At 35.5% G+C, this 21,022-nt stretch overlaps 1 protein-coding gene and 1 pseudogene across 1 annotated transcript; both read left to right on the top strand.

Annotated features, from left to right (window-relative positions):
- Positions 1–970: 970 nt before the first annotated feature.
- On the top strand, positions 971–2,272 carry LOC145643110 (uncharacterized). Its single transcript, XM_081694272.1, has one exon. It carries the CDS (start codon positions 971–973, stop codon positions 2,270–2,272), a length of 1,302 nt encoding a protein of 433 aa, XP_081550398.1.
- Positions 2,273–4,956: 2,684 nt separating this feature from the next.
- LOC145643111 (protein NRT1/ PTR FAMILY 2.7-like) lies at positions 4,957–18,811 on the top strand (annotated as a pseudogene).
- The last annotated feature ends 2,211 nt before the right edge of the window (positions 18,812–21,022 follow it).

Below are 21,022 nucleotides of genomic sequence, written 5' to 3' on the forward strand. Positions count from 1 at the left end.
TAAAAAAAAAAATTAAATAAATAATAAATAAATTATCATAAGAGACATTATATTGAATATGAAAGGTCATAAGATTCTATTTTTCTCCAAGATATTTTGTCTTCATTGATCTCATCATATTAAACCATGCATCAGGTGTGTATAATTTTAATGCTACATTATTCGTGTGTATAATTTTAATGCTATATTATTCAAGTTATGACTATGAGTTTGTTAGTTTGTTACTAATTTAATTGAATAGAAAAAAACGTTAGATTTGCTTGATTAATATTTCCTTTACAAAAAAAAAAATGCTTATACATATTAATGTTGACCTTTTGATTTATTTGTGGTCAATGAATGATTATTTATCATAGCAGTTTGATTGACGTTTTAATTTATTTATTTTTTTTTAATAAATTTGAACCTATATATCTTTTTGTTTTTTGTTGATCATATACTTCACTTGTTAAACAAAGGATCACATATTACATTTTGTTTATTTTCTATTGATAGTTTATTTTTATGATGTCAATATTTTTGTTTCTTAATGAGGGGCATGTTGTACACTTCATGTGGACTGTTGGAATACATGGTCCAGGTCAGCACAAGGAAGCAGAGTCAGCAAATACCAGCAGCAGCATAATTGGAAGCACGGTCAACTAGCTCCAGCTCAGCATAAGTTTGTTAGAGTTGTTAGAGTTTGTTAGAGTTTCTGTAACTAACTCTTGTATAAATACAAACGCTTTGTTGTCATTTCATCATTCAATTAATAATAAACTTCTCTTTCTTCTTTTACAAGCTTTTTCTCTCTTTTATCTTCTTACATTTTCTGGAAAATTCTTTCAGAATGAAGTTCAATTGATGAACTTCAACATGGTATCAAAGCAGATTTTAGCTCGATTCTGATCTAATTTCCGCATTTTCTTCAATTTTCTGAAGCTTAATCGTCTCATATTTTGTTGTTCTTCAGTTCGATCGAAATTCAACAATGGCACCTCGAAATTCTACGAGTAATTCTGGAAATTCTAATTTCGATCCAAATACAGAGGTTGATCCAACACATAATCCAAATTATGTATACTTTCTGAGTAATTCTGATCTAGCTACATCAAAATTGGTGAATATAGTATTTGATGGAACAAGCTTCAATGACTGGAAACGTTCTATGACAATTGCATTATCAGCAAGAAACAAATCGTGTTTTGTTGATGGAAGTTTGAATCAACCTTCAAACAATTCACCAAATCTCAGAATCTGGAATAGATGTAATAATTTGGTGATTTCCTGGATCTTAAATTCTCTTGAACCTTCAATTGCTCGAAGTGTTCTTTACTTGAAGATAGCTAGATCAATTTGGCTGGATCTGGAAGAAAGGTTTAGTCAATCTTCTGGACCTCAGTTATTTTCGGTGCAACAACAATTAGCAGACATATCTCAAGGAGAATCTGAAGGTATTTCTGAATTTTATACTCGAATTAAGCAATTATGGGATCCGTTGGATGGATTGGATCCTTTACCTGCCTGTGTTTGTACTGGTTGTAACTGCAATCTAACACAACAGCTGTTTAAGTCTCAGCAAAGTCAGAGGTTAATTCATTTTTTGATGAAGGTGCATGATAAATTTTCTCATACTAAGAGCACTATTTTGATGATGAATCCTCTACCAACTGTTACCAAGGCATATAGTTTGTTGCTTCAAGAGCAAACTCATATGAATCTGAACAACATTAAGAATCAGCAGAATGTAGAATCTGCAGCATTCTATGCTAAGAAGTTCAATGATACCAGAACTCAATTCAGCAACAACAGAACCTATAATTCTGCTGGAGGTGCAGGACAAATGTTTGAAACTAATTCTGCAGGCTCGAGTACAAGAAATTTTGTTTACACCAGAAACAACTTGTACTGTGATCATTGCAAAATGAGAAATCACACAAGAGATAAATGTTTCAAGCTTCATGGCTACCCTTCTGATTTCAAAAATAGAGCTAAGAAGGTAGCAGCATCAGTTCAGCTGGATGACTCTACTATATCAGAATCAGCAGACTTGGTGAATTTGTCAGTTACTCAAGAACAGCACAAGCATATTCTGCATTATCTTGACAAACAACAGAATGTTGAGCAAGGTGAACTCTCTGGAGGTTCAAGTTCCCTTGGCTTAGTAGTGACTTCTCATTTGACATGTAATTTCTGTCTTGCTTCTTCTATGCATCCTACATGGATTCTTGATAGTGGAGCTTCTGATCACATGTGTGCTGATATTTCAATGTTTAAAACATACTCAAAATGACTTGATGAAAGACTTATAACAATACCAGATGGAAAGAAACTGAAAGTTGAGCATATAGGAACGGTTTTGCTTAAATCAGGCATTACTCTTAATAATGTCCTGCATGTTCCTGGTTTTCAGTTTAACTTGGTGTCAATATCAAAGTTATGCAAAGATGTTTCAGGATCAGTATCATTTACTAATGATACATGTTTGCTTTAGGGCCCTTCTTTGATCAATCCAATAGTGCTTGGTAAATTGGACAGAGGATTGTACAGTCTTAATGAAGAATGCTTTAGTGAAAATAATGTTGTTGACCTTGAAAATCACAGTTCAGTAGCTGTTGAAGAAGCCAAATTATGGCATCTTCGTTTAGGACACATGTCTTTTGATAAAATAAAGTCTATTAAGGGCACAGATGTTCATGGTTGTTTAGCTGAAAACTTGTGTCAAATCTGTCCTTTAGCTAAACAGTCTAGGTCTTCTTTTCCCAATAGCTCAATAAAGTCTTGTAAACCCTTTGATCTCATTCATATAGATGTGTGGGGTCCATACACTCATGTTACACATACTGGTTGTAATCAGTTTCTTACAATTGTGGATGATTATTCCATAATGACTTGGGTTCATCTTATGAAAAATAAAAGTGATTCAGTTTCTTTGATGTCTCAGTTTCTTAGTTATGTTCACACTCAATTCTCTTCAAAAATTTTAGCTGTGTGATCAGATAATGCTCCTGATCTTACAGAAGGAAACATGAAACTGTTGTTTTCTCAGCATGGCATTTTGCAACAAAAATCTTGTCCTGATACACCCCAACAAAATGGGGTAGTTGAAAGGAAACACAAGCACCTCTTGGAGACTGGTAGAGCTTTGTTTTTTCAGTCCAAAGTACCAGCTAGATTTTGGGGAGATTGTATCATGGCAGCAGCTTATATAATCAACAGAATGCCACTCAAATCTGTTGGTTTTGTAACACCTTATGAAAGATTATATGGTTCTGCTCCTGACTTGTCTCATCTGAAGATTTTTTGTTGTCTTTGTTATATTTCAACTTCAAAAACTCATAGAAACAAACTAGATCCTAGAGCAACACCATGTGTATTTCTAGGATACCCTCCAAACCAAAAGGCTTACAAAGTCCTTAATCTTTCCACAAACAAAATATCAATTTCCAGGGATGTTATTTTCTATGAAAAACATTTTCCTTTTCATTTTTCTCCCTCCCCTCACAAAACCTATGCCAAAAAAATTTTCTTACCTGTTAACACCTCAATTTCACAATCTTATTCTGATATTCCTGAAATTTTCTCTGATTTCAGTAATAATTCATATTTTACTCCTATTTCTGTCTCACCTAATCCAGTTCCTCAAATCAATATTTCTTCCCCTATCTTACCTGAACCTTCAGATATTACACCTAATTATGATCCAGTTAGACAATCTTCCAGAATATCTAAACCACCTACTCATTTTTCTGATTATCATTGTTATGCTGTTACTGATCATTGGTGTAACTTGGTCTCTTTTGATTCTCTTCCTAAGAAACAGCAGCTAGACATATGTGTTCATCAATCTCTTGTTGAACCAACAAGCTATAGTGAGGCAGCTCATAATTCTTCCTAGGTAGATGTTATGGATAAAGAGATTTCTGCTCTTAACAAGAACAATACATGGGACATTGTTATGTTACCCAAGGGAAAGAAAGTCATAGGCTGCAAATGGGTCTACAGAATCAAGAAGAATGCTGATGGAAGTATTGAAAGGTACAAGGCTAGACTTGTTTCCAAAGGTTTTACTCAAAAATATGGGGTTGATTATGAAGAAACCTTTTCTCCAGTTGTAAAAATGTCAACTATCATGTGTTTGATTTCCCTTGCTGCTCAGAATGGTTGGAATTTGTTTCAATTAGACATAAATAATGCCTTTCTTCATGGAACTCTTCATGAAGAAGTCTATATGAAGATTCCAGAAGGTGTCTCTGCTCCTACAGGGCATGTTTGCAGACTTAAGAAGTCATTATATGGCCTAAAACAGGCTTCCAAGCAATGGTTTGCCAGATTGGTTGAAGAATTAAAGTTTCAAGGTTTTAATCAGTCAAAAAATGACTATTCTCTATTTTTGAGAAAAGATGGTGTTGATACAACTGTTATTGCAGTTTATGTTGATGATATCATCATTACTGGTTCAAATGATGGTTTAATTTCTGATCTAAAAGCTCACTTACATCATACTTTCAGCATAAAGGATTTGGGACAACTGAGTTATTTTCTTGGCATTGAAGTTAGTAAGTGTCAAGATGGCTATGTTCTGTCTCAAAGAAAGTTTACTAAAGAGCTTCTGCAAGAATGTGAGTTGGATATTTCAAAGCCTGCTAACACTCCTTTTCCATCTTACATGAAGTTATTTTCTGATCAAGGAGCTCTATATGACAATGCTGCCCTATATAGGTGTTATGTTGGGAAATTAAATTTTCTAACTAACACAAGGCTTGATCTTGCTTTTGCTGTCCAAACTCTAAGCCAATTCATGCATTCTCCCAGGGTTCCACATGTTCTTGCTTTGCAACACACATTAAGATATGTTGCTTCTACTATTGGTCAGGGAATTCTTCTAAGAGCTACTGATCAACTCACTCTACAGGCCTTTGTGACTCTGATTGGGCAGCATGTCCTAGTTCAAGGAGGTCTGTAACTGGATATGTAATGCTCCTTGGTAACTCTCCTATTTCTTGGAAATCTAAGAAACAAAGCACCACTTCAAAGAGCTCAGCTGAAGCTGAATACAGGGAAATGACTCATGCTGCAAGTGAAGTTGCCTGGCTTGTTAGGATTCTTGATGAATTAGGTTTAGGTAACTTGAAGCCTGTTAGGCTGTTCTGTGACAATCAATCAGCTATTCATATAGCCAAGAATCCGGTTTTCCATGAGAGAACTAAGCATATTGAAGTGGATTGTCATTTTACAAGGGACAAAGTTCTTGAAGGCTTAATTGAGCTTACTTACATTCCCACTGGTATGCAGCTTGCTGATGTTTTTACCAAGCAGCTTTCCATTTCTCAGCAGGAGGTTTTGCTAACCAAACTTGGCATGGTTAAGTCACCACTGCCAAGTTTGAGGGGGGGTGTTGGAATACATGGTCCAGGTCAGCACAAGGAAGCAGAGTCAGCAAATACCAGCAGCAGCATAATTGGAAGCACACTCAGCTAGCTCCAGCTCAGCATAAGTTTGTTAGAGTCGTTAGAGTTTGTTAGAGTTTCTGTAACTAACTCTTGTATAAATACAAACGCTTTGCTGTAATTTCATAATTCAATTAATAATAAACTTCTCTTTCTTCTTTTACAAGCTTTTTCTCTCTTTTATCTTCTTACCTTTTCTGGAAAATTCTTTCAGAATGAAGTTCAATTGATGAACTTCAACATGGACAATGCTCCATTCCTCTCCTCCCATGTCACATCCAAGTTTTAAAACTTGGGGCTAATTAAACGGGCTATTATATTTCGTATTATAAACTCCAAAATGTCTCCATCATGCTTAGGTCAATAAATGGAAGAGGGATGTAGTGGTGGCAAGTTAACCCTTAATCTCAAAATTGTTGCTAATCAAGATGTACTCCTTATGAACTTAGCTTGCATTTTTTGTTGTTATTCCAACTTCATGTAATTACGCTAATATTCTTCCATCATTTCCGGCAATTAACACTAAAACATAAATAGAACTATAAAAAGACTTGGATAAAATCTCTTTTGGTCAACATGGAGTATATTTTAACCCTTACATTCATCACTATGAAAGCATTTCGCTACCTAATGCTACGTATATCATTAATGCACCCCGTATGACGAGAATTAATTAGACAATATTAATTTGCATAATTGCATAAAGACTTGGAAAACCAATCAAGTCAATTTAATTATTAAATAATTCTTAATACATAATTATATACTACGTACTTTGTAAATTTATAACACATATTTATGTGATTAAACAAATAAAGACATGGCAATCTCAATATAAAACCAAATAAGATACGTGTGCCTTAGACAAAATATATATCTCTAAGAGTTTCAATGGAGTCAAGTGGAGGTATAAAGCAGCAACACATCAATGGCGAAGGAGGGTGGCTCAGCTCCATTTTAATCCTTGGTTTACTTCTTTCTCTCTCTTTTTTTTTTTTTTTCATTTTACGTCCATGTTTATAGCATCCTTAGCTTATTATTTACTGAGTAATGATGCTAATATATGTTTTTTTTTTTTTTTTTGTGGTGGTGTTTTACTCGATTCACCCTTTGAGCTAATCTGGATTCGGGGATCAGTTCTGGATGATTAGGTTTTCTTTATTGAATTGGTTTCATAAGTTTAGTTATACATAGCTTAGTGACATATTGTTATATTTGTGTCATTGTATACGTTCATAATGCACCTCAACATTTTGTAACTTTTTCTTATTGGTAATTGATGACATTAAACATTGTTAGGAAAAAATAAGTTATCTACATTCCTTATAATTTTGTAATTAGAATTTAGAATATGTCATATATTAACGCGTTTTATCTAGGCTCGATAGGTTATTACTTAATTTGAGCTCGAGCTAAGCTTAACCAAGCTTTGATGATGGCTGGTTGAAGCTTGGCTTGATTAAGTATCATTTTGATGTGTAAGTTTGCTCGCGAGTAGCTTAAAAATTCAAACTCGAGAATGAATCGAGCCAGATCAAATTAAACTAGATTTTTATAAGTATGATAAAACATGTAAGATGTTAAACTACTAAGCAATAAAACAGAAATTACTTATCTCTTGATGCATGAACCAAAGTGACAATAGCCGCGTCGTGGAGAACCACTGACCTAAAAGACGATTCCGCGCTACCTCCCGGTGCAGTAGACTAGAAGCGGTCGCCCTCCAGGATAAGCACGGCGCCGGAGTTTATGTGCACTCACAAACCCGACTGGAACTCAAAATACTTGCCCAGAAAACAGAACAGAAGAAACTCGGGTTTAGATAATTTGAGAGAAGAGAGATAACTGATTGTGTTGTGTGTTTTTGACTGGAAAAAGCAACGAGTATATATAGGCAGTAGAAGGGAGACATGAAACGTAAAACGAGGGACGAATCTGGCTAAGAAAACGACCAGATTCATTCAACCAGTCAACAACGGAAGCAAGAAACAAGGAATTAATCAGTCAGCTATAATCAAGGGATTAATGACTGACTTAATTCCGTAATCCCAACAGTCAAAAAAGAATATTCCCAACAGACAAAAAAGAATATTCTGTTTAACAAAGAAAAGGAAATAAAATTTCTCCAAAAAGATAACAAGGACCCACGTCCGCGCATCGCATTCCCCAAGACCCAAGTCCCGAGGCCCGAGCCCGACCTGACCCGGCTCGGCGCACGCACGCGCGCGTGTGTGTGTGAAGTAACACTTAACTCCCACTCACTGAACTAAGTAGTGTTAAGACACTACAATATAAAAACAAGGAAAAACCTTTCCCCCCAACCAATGTGGGATTTTCCTCTTTCATTTGTTTTTCTCTCTCTCTTGTTTTTCCCCCAACTCTCTTATTTTATATGAAGAACTTCCAACAATCCCCCACAGGTTCGAAGATATGAAAAAGAAAGGAAGGAAAAGATGAATTCTGGGTAAAACAAAATAATTGCATAAGTGTCAATGTCTCGCGACTTGAATTAACACATAGTGAACATCAAGCTATGATCCCTCACCTACCAAGTGACTTTCGTCTTGAACTCAATAGGGAGTTAGGGACCCGTCACTTTGAGCCACACAATTGAACATGTATAATATTCTGAAATTCCGCGAATAAAGATGACACATTATACTGGCCATACGTCCAGCCTGGATGCTCATAGGTGCTCTAGAGTATACGCCCACAAAATACTCATAGGAAGCGGCCACACTTCCACACCTAAGTAGGTGAACTCCATCAAGTGTGAGCTACAACACACCTCCAAAAATATGGATATGGGTTCATTAAGAGCCATATGCTCAACCTCCTTCTCATTTATAGCTAAGCACAACAAACATCTAGAGATGGTCCAATAAAAATAAAATGTGCTTCCGAATTATTATATAATGTTCCCCTTTGAACTCATGGTGAGTAGGAGTTCACTATTTCACAATTCATACAACGGGCTTTAGCCCCATCTCTTCCGATGTTTCCAAAACTAGTTTTTTACATAGGCCTTTAGTTAACGGATCCGCAATGTTCTTTTCGGAATTAACATAGTCCAGTGATATCACCCCTTCAGACAACAGATTTCTGACGGCTTTATGCCTCAGACGGATGTGTCTCTTCTTCCCGTTATAGGCATGGTTGTGAGCAACAGCAATAGTAGCTTGCGAATCACAATGAAGTGCAATTGAAGGAGCTGGCTTCCCCCACAGCGGAATATCTGCAAGCATGTTCCTCAACCATTATGCCTCATGACCTGCCAATTCAAGAGCAATAAAGTCAGATTCCATAGTAGACATAGCAGTACAAGATTGCTAACAAGATTTCCAGGATACAGCTTCACCACCAAGGGTGAAGACATAGCCACTAGTGGAGTTAACTTCATCATTATCGGATACCCAGTTGGCATCACAAAAACCTTCCGAAACTCTAGGAAATTTGGAGTAGTGCAAACCCCAATCCGCAGTACCCTTAAGGTACCTAAGCAACCTCCTAAAAGCAATCCAATGATCACTGCTTGGGTTATGAGTGTACCTGCTCAACCTACTAACAGAACAAGCAATGTCAGGTCTAGTGTAGTTCATTAGAAACATAACACTACCAATAATTCGAGCATACTCAGACTGATTAAGTGGATCACCATTATTTTTCTTTAGGTGGAAACTTGGGTCATATGGAGTCTTAACTGGATCGACATTAAATGAGTCAAACTTTTTAAGAAGCTTTTCAACATAGTGTGACTGATTAAGACAGATGCCTTTTGGAGTCCTTTTGATTTTCACTCCCAAAATCACATCTGCCTCACCCATGTCTTTCATTTCAAAATTCGAACTCAAAAATTGTTTTGTCTCATTTACTCGATCCAAGTCAGTCCCAAAAATCAACATATCATCCACATAAAGACAAATAATTACACAACCATGACTATTATGCTTAAAATAAATACAAGAGTCACCTTCATTAACATGAAAACCATTACCAATCATAGTCTTATCAAATTTGTCATGCCATTGCTTTGGAGCTTGCTTGAGCCCATACAATGACTTGACTAACTTACAAACCTTGTTCTCTTGGCCTGGAACAACAAACCCTTCAGGTTGGACCATATAAATCTCCTCATCCAATTCACCATTCAAAAACGCAGTTTTGACATCCATTTGATGAAAAACAAGATAAAAAATGCAAGCAAGAGCAATTAAAGTCCTAATGGTTGCAATTTTAGTAACAGGGGAGTAAGTATCAAAATAATCAATGCCAAACTTTTGAGTAAAACCTCTCACTACTATCCTTGCCTTATACTTGTCTATGGATCCATCGGCCTTCAATTTTTTCCGAAAGATCCATTTACAAGTAATGGGCTTACAACCTCTAGGAAGTTCAACCAATTCCCAAGTGTTATTATTGAGAATTAATTGTAATTCACTATTGTAGACACCCATTTGTGTCTCCCCAAAACCAAACCCAGTGATGAGTACCTTTCACGTCGAATCATAATCGAATGAAACGAAAGTGTGGAAAGGTCTAGTGTTGCGAAAAGTTTTAATTTCTTTTCTCTTCTCTCTGTTTTTGAAAACTTATTTTAAGAAAACATCCAATCCAGTTTGGTTGGTCCATGATATGGGTCCAATAGTAGTGTAGTTGGATGGGGATTGCAAATACCTTTCTAACGATATATTATAAGCTCAATTCCGATGAATATTGAGGAAGTTATGGCCAATTTACCAAACTGGGCCTGGTTTGAGCTTTATGTACGGCCCAATGATCTAGGGGAGGGCCTAATATGATTTATCATTTCTAATGCAATTAGGAATGGTATTAGTCTTCTAGAATCTTCTAGAAGGTTCTTTTCATTCCTAATCCAATTAGCATTGATAAATTGACTTTTGTTGACTTTTTATAGTTTTAATCAAAATCAAATAGCATTTTTGAGGAAATTATATTATTTTATCCTCCAGTACGGTAAACTTATCGGATTTTCGAAAACGCGTTGGAATCAGGCTTGGCGCCTAACCCCAGGCCTTGGCGCCTGGCGCTAGTGGTGGTACCTGGCGCCAGCTAGCCAGGGTTGGCGCCAGTTCTGTTTTCTGAGCGTCAGACTCTGTTTTGTTAATTTATCTTTTTTGGCTGATTTTCTCTATAAATATCGTATTAAAAACTCCGTTTTGATCAATCATCTACATCCATCATTCATCAACAATCATTAATTCTTTAGCATTCTCTAAATCATTCATCTCTCTTAAAACATTCGATTCTTTCTTTCTAAACCTTTGTTTTTCATAAAAAATTCCGCATTCACAAGATCTAGAAACACCTATCCATATTCGAAGTTGCCTTCGCCCTAGACGTGAAAGGTTTTAATTTCTGAGGGTTTGGTCCCAAATCTCTATTTCAATTATTTAATTTAATTGTTTGTTTATTATTTTCCTTGAAGTTACTAACGCGTGTATTTTGTTATTAGAAAGAGGTACGAGGCATCAAAGTAAGTACTTTAATTGATTAATTGATGTTATGATGTAGAAATTATGTTTACATTGTTATTATGATATTCCTAGTATCATGTCTAGGGTATTTTTAATATTAAATATGATTGTTATGATGCTTTTCATGTTCTTCCTAATATTTATGATTGTTAGTATCATGTTAGGGCTACAGATTTGATATTTATTGCTTAGTGACATGCTAGGGTTTGTTATTAATCTTGTTAGTATCATGCCTAGGATCTTGCTATTATTATGTTTTAATATTAACATGATTATTATTATGGTTAATATGATTGTTATTATGATGATTATTTCATTGTTATAATTTTATGATCATGAATATATTTTATACTTGGGAAATTCTCAATGGTAATCATCAGTTTTTTGTTTTTTTCAATGGTAAACAACCAAAATTCCAATTATCTTTGGTAATCATGAATTTTTATTATATATTTATCATAGCACTAAAAAAATCTTTAACTAGGGTTAGTTTTCTTTTTTATAATTTTTTAACATTTAGATTATTTTAAAGATATTTTTTCTAGGAAAAAAAATAATAACACCACCCATTTTTCCGCAACCCAGCCAGCCAACCTCCTTCCTCCGATCCACCCATGCCCAGCCCTACGCGCCGCCGACCGCACCCAGAAACCCCAGCGCCGGCACCTCATCTGCTCTCCCCTCGTCGCGTCACCCTCTTCCCCTTTAACCACCAATCCGCCCTCCCTACCCGCACGAAACCCTCCAAAAACCATCTTCAATCCTCAAAAATACCCTAACAGGAACCCTAGCGACGGTGAGGGAGGTCCATTTAGGGTTTTTTAAGGTTGGGGTGATGGTTTTAGGGGGATTTGTGGGGGAGGAAGGGGGTTTCGGGAAAGAAATTAGGTGAATCGGGGGATAGGATACGCGTCAGGGAGGGGGGTTCAGTGCGGCGCTGACGCAGTGGGGCGGGGTTTGGGCGCGCCGGCGGCCAGGGCGTGGTTAGGGAGCGCGTGGAGGAATGGTGTGTGGGTAGAGGGATGGTGCGTGGGGTGGCTGCCTAGCTGGGCTAGTGGGGATGAGTGGTGGTTTTTTTTAAAAAATAATTTAATTATTAAAATAATAAAACTAACCCTAGTTAAAGATTTTTATCAAAATATAACATTAATGTTATAGTTAATATATATTAGTAATTTATGATTACCAAAGATAATTGGAATTTTGGTTGTTTATCATTGAGAAAAATAAAAAACTGATGATTACCATTGAGAATTTCCCTTTATACTTTGATTATTATGTTCCTTGATTTATATTGTTATTGCTTGATCTTACCTTTTATGCATGTTTAAAGGGAATTCTATACTTGTAATCACGCTTAATAAGATATTTAATAATCTTGTTAGGGTTAATTTTGATTATAATTTCAAGTGATCACCAATAATAGATTTATTTGTGCATTTAATATTCAACCAACATAGATAAACAGGTTTAGGTTAATCTTATTGATTGCATGTTAGTCAGAAAGCGCACATGAATACGATCAGAATAAAGTAGAGGCCTATTATTAGGGCAGGTTCAATCTCTTTTAGGTTGGATTTGTACCTTCATCCCCGAACCCTTATTTGGTTCATGACCTTATGGAGTTGACGATCTCTTGGATCGTTAAGGGGTGTAACCTTCATCCTATGAACGGTTTACAAGTTCCTAAAAAACTTGTTGGCGACTCTTTTGCTCTATCTTCTTCCCTTTTGGACGCCACCGTACTTTAGTGTATGATCACAGTGGGGTTCGAGCTAGTGGGATTTAAAGGCTTGAAATTATTCCCTACAACTATCAATTGCTTCTTTCCAAAAAACAGCATCAACTGACCTCATTGCCTCATCATAGGTTCTTGGATCATCTTCCAAAACAAATATATGCACAAAATCATCATCAATTAAGGAAGATTCAGATAAATAGGAAGTAATAAAATCAGGACCAAAACTGTTTTCCTTTCTTGCCCTTTTGCTTCTCCTTGGCTCCAAAACAGAATCATCGTTAGTAATAGGAGCATTAGCAATAGGTAAACTAACAGAACTACTAGCATGTAATCCACTATCATTAGAAGGAGACATTTTCAAAGGAAAAATGTTCTCAAAGAACTCAGCATCTCTCGCTTCAATGATATGGCCACCTGCATAAGAGTCGTTAGCACCTTTAACAAAGAAACGATAAGCTGCACTTTGATAAGCATAGCCAATAAAAATAGCATCAACAGTTTTGGGACCAATTTTATCCCTCTTGAAACTAGGTATGCCTACTTTTGCTAGGCACCCCCACACTTTCAAGTATTTCAAATTTGATGCTCGACCCTTCCATATTTCGTATGGAGTCTTGTCAAGCTTCTTGTGAGGAACCCTGTTCAAAACATGACAAGCAGAAAGAATAGCCTCCCCCCACATGTTATTAGGAATCCCAAAACTAATAAACATAGAATTCATCATATTCTTTAAAGTTATATTTTTCCTTTCAGCTATACCGTTTTGTTCGGGTGAATAGGGAGCTGTTGTCTCATGAACAATGCCAAGTTGCTCACAAAATGCCTTAAGAGTGTCAGGGCTGTACTCACCACCCCTATCACTCCTAACCCTCTTAATTTTTTTGTCCAATTGGTTTTCTACCTCAGCTTTATATTTGAGGAACATTTCCTCAGCTTCGTCCTTAGACCTAAGAAGATAAACCATACAAAAACGTGAGCAATCATCAACAAAAGTAATGTAATACTTTTTACCCCCTCTACTTTCGTGATTGTTAAAATCACCCAAGTCACTATGAACAAGCTCTAGTAGTTCAGTCTGTCTATCTACTGATTTAAATGGCTTCTTTGTAAATTTGGCTTCAACACAAATTTGACATTTCGAAAAATCAGTGTTGGAAAAACTTGGAATCAAATTTAAGTTTTTAAGCCTTTTAATAGAATCAATATTAACGTGACCTAATCTAGCATGCCATAAATCAATAGACTCAGCAATATAAGAAGAAGAAGTACCATAGGTTCAATTTTAACATCAAGAGTAAAAAGCCCCCCATTACAAAAGCCCTTTCCCACAAATTCCCCATTGCGAGTAAGAACTAATCTATCAGAATCAAAAGAGAGCTTCAGTCCAGCTTTCATGAGTAAACTGCCAGAAATTAAATTCCTGCGCATTTTCGGAACATGCAAAACATTAGTCAGAGTAAGCAATTTTCCAGAAGTGAGAGTGAGAACGATCTTCCCTTTGCCTTGGATAGAAGCAGAAGCTGAGTTTCCCATGAAAACATTTTCACCTTCAACCTTGTCATAGGTAGTGAACATGTCCTTGTTGGCGCAGACGTGTCTGGTAGCTCCAGTGTCAACAATCCACTCAACAGCATTACCTGTAAAGTTAGCTTCTAAAACAACAGCAACAATAACGTCAGAATCCTCAATAAGATTTGCTTGACTTTGCCCATTGTTCTTCTTCTTGACCCTGCAATCCTTAGCCTTGTGACCAGTCAAACCACACTCAAAACAAGTACCCTTAAATTAAACTTGTACTTCTGAACCTTCCCTTTAGGCTTAAGAGAACTGTTATTGGCTTTGGACTGGTTGTTGTGTTTGGGTTCAACAAGATTGGCTTTGGCAGAGGAAGAGGAAGGAAAAACAGAAGGGGTTTTGTCTTTGATACGGTTTTCCTCCTTAATTTTGAGGTGAGCAGCAAGCTCCTCTAAGGTTAGGTCTTTCTTTTTGTGCATGAGTTGGTTACGAAAATCCTTCCAAGAAGGAGGGAGTTTCTCAATCAGAACAATAGCAAGGGTAGTATCACAAATAGACAGACCTTCAGCAACCATATTAATACAAACACTCTCATAAGCATGAATCTGATCAATAATAGGCTTATCATCAACAAATTGAAAACTTAACCACTTACTAACACAATAACGTTTAGTACTAGCATCATCAGTCCCATATTTTTTCTCTAAAGCATCCCAAATATCCTTAGCATGATAAAAACCCATATAAATATCCAACAGACTATTTGACATATAATGCAACAACATGCCCTTACCGGTCCTATCATCCTTAGCAAACTTAACATCATTTTCAGACAAATTATCCTTATCATCAGGTTCAACAATATCATCAAGAACATATGCAACATCAATTTGCTCCAAATAAAAACGCATCCTAACAGCCCAACGTTTATAATTATTTCCATCAAGAGGTTCTAACTTAGACATATCAGGAATCAGAAACTTGGAAGCCATAATCGTCTTTTAGATTGTTAAACTACTAAGCAATAAAACAGAAATTACTTATCTCTTGATGCGTGAACCAAAGTGACAATAGCCGCGTCGTGGAGAACCACTGACCTAAAAGACGATTCTGCGCTACCTCCCGGTGTAGTAGACAAGAAGCGGTCGCCCTCCAGGATAAGCACGGCGCCGAAGTTTATGTGCACTCACAAACCCGACTGGAACTCAGAATACTTGCCCAGAAAACAGAACAGAAGAAACTCGAGTTTAGATAATTTGAGAGAAGAGAGATAACTGATTGTGTTATGTGTTTTTGACTGGAAAAAGCAACGAGTATATATAGGCAGTAGAAGGGAGACATGAAACGTAAAACGAGGGACGAATCTGGCTAAGAAAACGACCAGATTCATTCAACCAGTCAACAACGGAAGCAAGAAACAAGGAATTAATCAGTCAGCTATAATTAAGGGATTAATGACTGACTTAATTCCGTAATCCCAACAGTCTGAAAAGAATATTCCCAACAGACAAAAAAGAATATTCTGTTTAACAAAGAAAAGGAAATAAAATTTCTCCAAAAAGATAACAAGGACCCACGCCCGGGCATTCCCCAAGACCCAAGTCCCGAGGCCCGAGCCCGACCCGGCTCGGCGCACGCGCGCGCGTGTGTGTGGAGTAACACTTAACTCCCACTCACTCAACTAAGTAGTGTTAAGACACTACAATATAAAAACAAGGAAAAACTTTTCCCCCCAACCAATGTGGGATTTTCCCCTTTCATTTGTTTTTCTCTCTCTCTTGTTTTTCCCCCAACTCTCTTATTTTATATCAAGAACTTCCAACATAAGATCTATCAAATAAAGTATAAATTTCAAATTAAACAAACAAAGTCAATGAAATTTATGAATAATTTACTTTAATTTTTTCACTAAGGTATATGTCAATTGCAGGGTGTTTTACTCTTCTGAAGAAAAAAAAAGGGTATCCTTTAATTTAACCTCCCTCTATTATTTTTACAAAGTAGTATTATTATATTTTTGCTAAAAAAAGTAATAACTTTTTAATAAATCGGATGTATAATAAATATTGTATATCCTTTATAAAGTTATCCCTAAAATGAGCGAAAGTTATCCTAATATGAATAAAAGTTACCCTGACATAAATAAAAGTTACGAAGTATTTATGTTTTTATTCATAAAAGTTACCCAAAAAATTTGTAAAAGTGACCGTAATTTGATTTTAAAAAAAAAAAGAAAAAAAAAAAGACTCCCGAAGTACAATAAATGAGTGTACACCGGATGTAAACAAAAGTTATTCAATAATTATTTCAAATTATTTACGGAGTAATAGTTAACTTATTTTGTTTGTAGGAACAAGTTTGGGACTAAATATAGCATCAGGAGCATGGTATTCCAACTTAATAGTGTTCCTTATCAATGTTTTCAATGTAAAGAACATCGCTGCTGCCCAGATTAACAACATCTTTAGTGGATTAATATATTTGTTTCCCTTTGTCGCCGCCATCTTTGCTGATTCTGCTTTCGGATCCTTCTCCGTTACTCTCATTTCCTCCATCATTTCATTATTAGTAAGTACTTCCTTCATTCTTTTTTAAATGCAACATTTTGACTTTTACACTTACTTGGACTAGTTTTGTTGATTTATGGTTAAGAAAACATATAGTCACGTGTGATCTTGATTACGAAAACAAGTTTATGATGAGTTCTCACTCGAGATTTTGATTTTCAGGGAGTAGTTATGTTTACCTTCGCAGTTACAATCAAGTCATTGAGGCCACCTTCGTGTACAACTAACTTATTAACTTGTGCACCACCAACAATCTCCCAATACTCCGTTCTCTATATATCACTAACACTAGCATCAATTGGAATCGGAGGAACGCGTTTCATACTTGGAACCATGGGGGCTGATCAATTTGATAAGCCTAAACATCAAGCAAGTTTCTTCAATTGGTTTGCGTTCATCTTATACGTTGGTTGGATCATAGGATACACCCTTCTTATTTATATTCAAACTAGTATAAGTTGGGCACTTTCCTTCTTCATAGCCCTAGTCGCAAATCTGATTGCCATTGTCCTCTTCTTAATTGGATCACGACTATATCGAAAATTTCCACCTCAAGGAAGCCCTTTCACTAGCATAGCAAGGGTTTTTGTTGTTGCCTTTAGAAACATGAAGATTGTCAAACCAATAAATGGAGGAAATTGTTATCTTTATGAAAGTGAGGACTCAAAACTAACCTATGGAGAGCCTAGTGAAAGTCTCAGGTACGTACTACGTAATTATAATATAATGTTGTTTGAATAAAAGTTGTAAATTTAGTGTTTTCATTCATATCTTATCTTATTTGAACTTTACATTTGTAAATGGTAGAACAAAAATGCCCTATTAGAAAGTAATCTCAGGCCTCAGAGGACACACACGGGTTAACCTACCAACTCATTAGGTTAGGTGTAACACGTACTCTTGGAAGAGAGGAGAAGAGTAAGAAAAATTGTTATCCCAAAGTGTCCCTAATGAAATTTATTTGGTATCTCATAATCTTAAAATCATGAGATACAAACTTATACCACTAAAGCAGGTCGTGATAATTGGTTATGGCCTTATGGGATGTCTCATACTACCATATAATCGATCATCCAAAATTAACTTTCAAATCCATGTACAATACTATATTAATTTTGACGAGATTTGTCACTAGCTAGCTAGATTAGGTTGGTTTTGATAGATATAGTAGATTAGTAGGTTATATAAGTTTTTTAACTTGAATATTTCATTTTGAAGGTTCTTAAACCGAGCAGCGCTCATAAATCAAGGAGATAATGACATAAAGAGCACCAAAACAAAATCATGGAGCCAATGCACCGTTGAAGAAGTAGAAGACCTAAAGAAGTTAATCAAAATAATGCCAATATGGTCAAGTAGCATCATACTAAGTGGTGCAATATCGATTATCATGAGTTTCACGTTGCTCATGGCATTAGTCATGGATAGAAAAGTTGGTTCTCCATTGGAAATTCCAGCAGGAACTTTCATAGTCATGTCATCACCTTTGTAACAACGGCTATCACCTCCTCAACACTTGATAAATTCTTATACCCTACATACAAGAAATTGTTTGGTCGACGTTTAACTTATTTACAAGGAATTGGGGTTTGTCATGTTAGCAACATTCTTGCCGCGATAGCCTTTGCTCTCATTGAAAGAAGACGACTCAAATTACTTGTTGTGTACCACATGACGGACCAACAAAATGTTGTCGCGCCATTATCTGCCTTATGGCTCATATTTCCGTTAGTCATTATGGGCATTGGACAAGGACTTTCCTTTTCTCCGGAGGTTGCATTGTTCTATCAAGAATTTCCGAAGTCACTAAGGAGTACATCAACTGCTATGACTTCATTGCATATTGCAGCTGGTTTTTACCTTAGTTGGGCATTCATTGATTTGGTGAGTCGAACAAGCATTTGGCTACCAAATGATATAAACTTTGGTAGGGTTGATAATGCTTGTTGGGTACTTGCAATTTTAGCAACTGTGAACTTCGCTTACTTTCTTTTATGTGCCATTTTGTACAAGTCTAATAATCCGGATTCGACAATGAGTGAGGTTAATTCTTTGCGTAGTTGAGAATTTTTACCTTTACTCCATAATCCATACTACTAATCAATAATCAATCAATAATCAATAATCAATAATCAATAATCAATCAATAATCAATAATCAATCAATCAATAATATATACTAAAAGACACACCAGCATTGACACGTGTCATTACCTGGTGTGTCCTTAGTGTTTTTTTTTTTTTGGGAAATTATATTAAAGAAATAAAATTTAAACAAAAATAATTCCCTAATATTATTTGATATAATTACTAAAAATAAAAAAAATTCGACATATCTTTAACATAAATTTTTATATAGCTATAAAAAAAACTTTCTTAACATAATTTTGATTATTTTTTACATCATTTTATATTTAACATATTTTTTGTAATTCAATAATTTGATCAAAACTTGTCAATTATATTATTAGTTTTTTATGTTTATAAAAACCAATTATAATAATGATAGTTTAATAATGGTTATTGAAAATTACCGTACATGACACGGGAATTAACCTAGTTAAGTATTAATGATTTAATACATCAGAATGAAATTCTTAGTCTAGGTCAATGTTGTACTCGTTGGGAAATGAACTTATCTTTTTTTTTTCTTTTTCTTTTTCTTTAACAACAAATTAAAATCATAATTTACACTATAATTTAATTAAGATTTGGGGAGATTAACCTAACAGTATTTCCTTTGATTTTTTAGATTTTAGGCCGCATACTTTTTATATTATCTAAAACATTTAGGTGCACATATTTACAGGGTTTACTCAAGTTACGGGTCAAATCAAGTTTCTGGTCAAACTCAGATTGGATCTTGTTGGCTTTCATGTTATTATGAAATATTAATATATATGCTATTGAACCTATGTAGTTCCTTTACCTAACCTAAAAAATCAAAAAAAAAATGGAGTTTCGCCACATGTCTTTTTGGTCGATCTCCTTATGTGCATGACGTACCAAGTACAAATAAAGGGTATGTTCTCTTCAACTTATTTTCAATTCAGTTCAGTTCAGTTCAACTCCAATAAGCTAAGTTCAGTTCAGTTCAGTTTTAAATTTTCTTCTCTCATAAAATATTCAGTTCAGTTCAGTTCAACTCTAATAAATTCAGTTCATTTTAGTAAATCAGAACAGGGCCCAAAGTGCATAAAATTTTAACATTGCTCAACATTTATTTTGGTTGAACTTATTTTGGATTTGGTAAAAAAATAGGTCGAGTTGACGAACATTTTGTTTCAAATTAATTTTTGATTTGGTCAATGGCTACTTCTGTTAATAATTATGAGTCAGATAAGATTGAGTTACAAGTCACCATGGGTCAGGTTAATAAAAAGTTGTTGTGTTGGGTAATAAACAATTTGGTTTATCAATTCTAGTTTGAATTGTTGTCGATTCGGGGTAAATCAATTATAGGCAAATATCAATTCGAATGTAAGTCGATTTTGGTTCATAGAGTATTAGGTTTAGTCAGTTTCTTGTCAACATCGAGTTGGTTCAGGTTGAGTTATAGGTCATAGACTTAGCAATCAGTTCGTTCAAGTTGGGTATGTTGAGGTCATTTTGAGTCCACTACGCATTTAGGTGTGTTTGGGTTGGAATGGGGTGATTCGGGTTCTGGTATGTTCAGGTTAATTGATAATCAAGTCGGGTCTGATTTTGGGATGAGATTTTGAGTCAAGTTCAAGTTGAGTTGATTCCGGTGAATAGATAATTAGGTCGGGCGAATTTCGAATCATGACATTACGACAAGGAAAATTTCGTGTCGAGACCTTATATTATATTGAATTGGGTCATTTTCGGGTCAAGTTGGTTTTCTAGTTAAGGTTGTGGGTCAAGTTTTGGGTCAAGTTGGTTTTCTAGTTAAGGTTGTGGGTCAAGTTTTAATCAGATCACTAGTGTGTACCCCGGGTGATGCCCCGGGTTGCTAGTTTTTGTACTTCTTTAATTTTATTCTATAATTACATATGTTCGACTACTTGTATAGTTAGTGTGTGTAGTGGTTGGGGCGTTGCCTCAGGTATCACTTTTTTTACATCATATGTATTTATTCTAATTTAAGATGGTTGATATGGTAAATGTATTACCTATATGTATAGAGGGTTATGGGTTTGAATCTTACGTGATACATATACTTTGAATGGTGACATGACATAGTGACTTGGCATCGAAAGCCCTTTAATATATAGGGTCTGTTCTCATTGACTGAAATGAGCTGAATTGAACTGAA

This window comes from Chenopodium album, chromosome 8 (genome assembly GCF_948465745.1).
Source record: "Chenopodium album chromosome 8, dcCheAlbu1.1, whole genome shotgun sequence".
NCBI lineage: Eukaryota > Viridiplantae > Streptophyta > Magnoliopsida > Caryophyllales > Amaranthaceae > Chenopodium > Chenopodium album.

Coding starts and splice junctions, on each gene's coding strand:
- LOC145643110 (XM_081694272.1), top strand. CDS start 971: ATGGCACCTCGAAATTCTACGAGTAATTCTGGAAATTCTAATTTCGAT.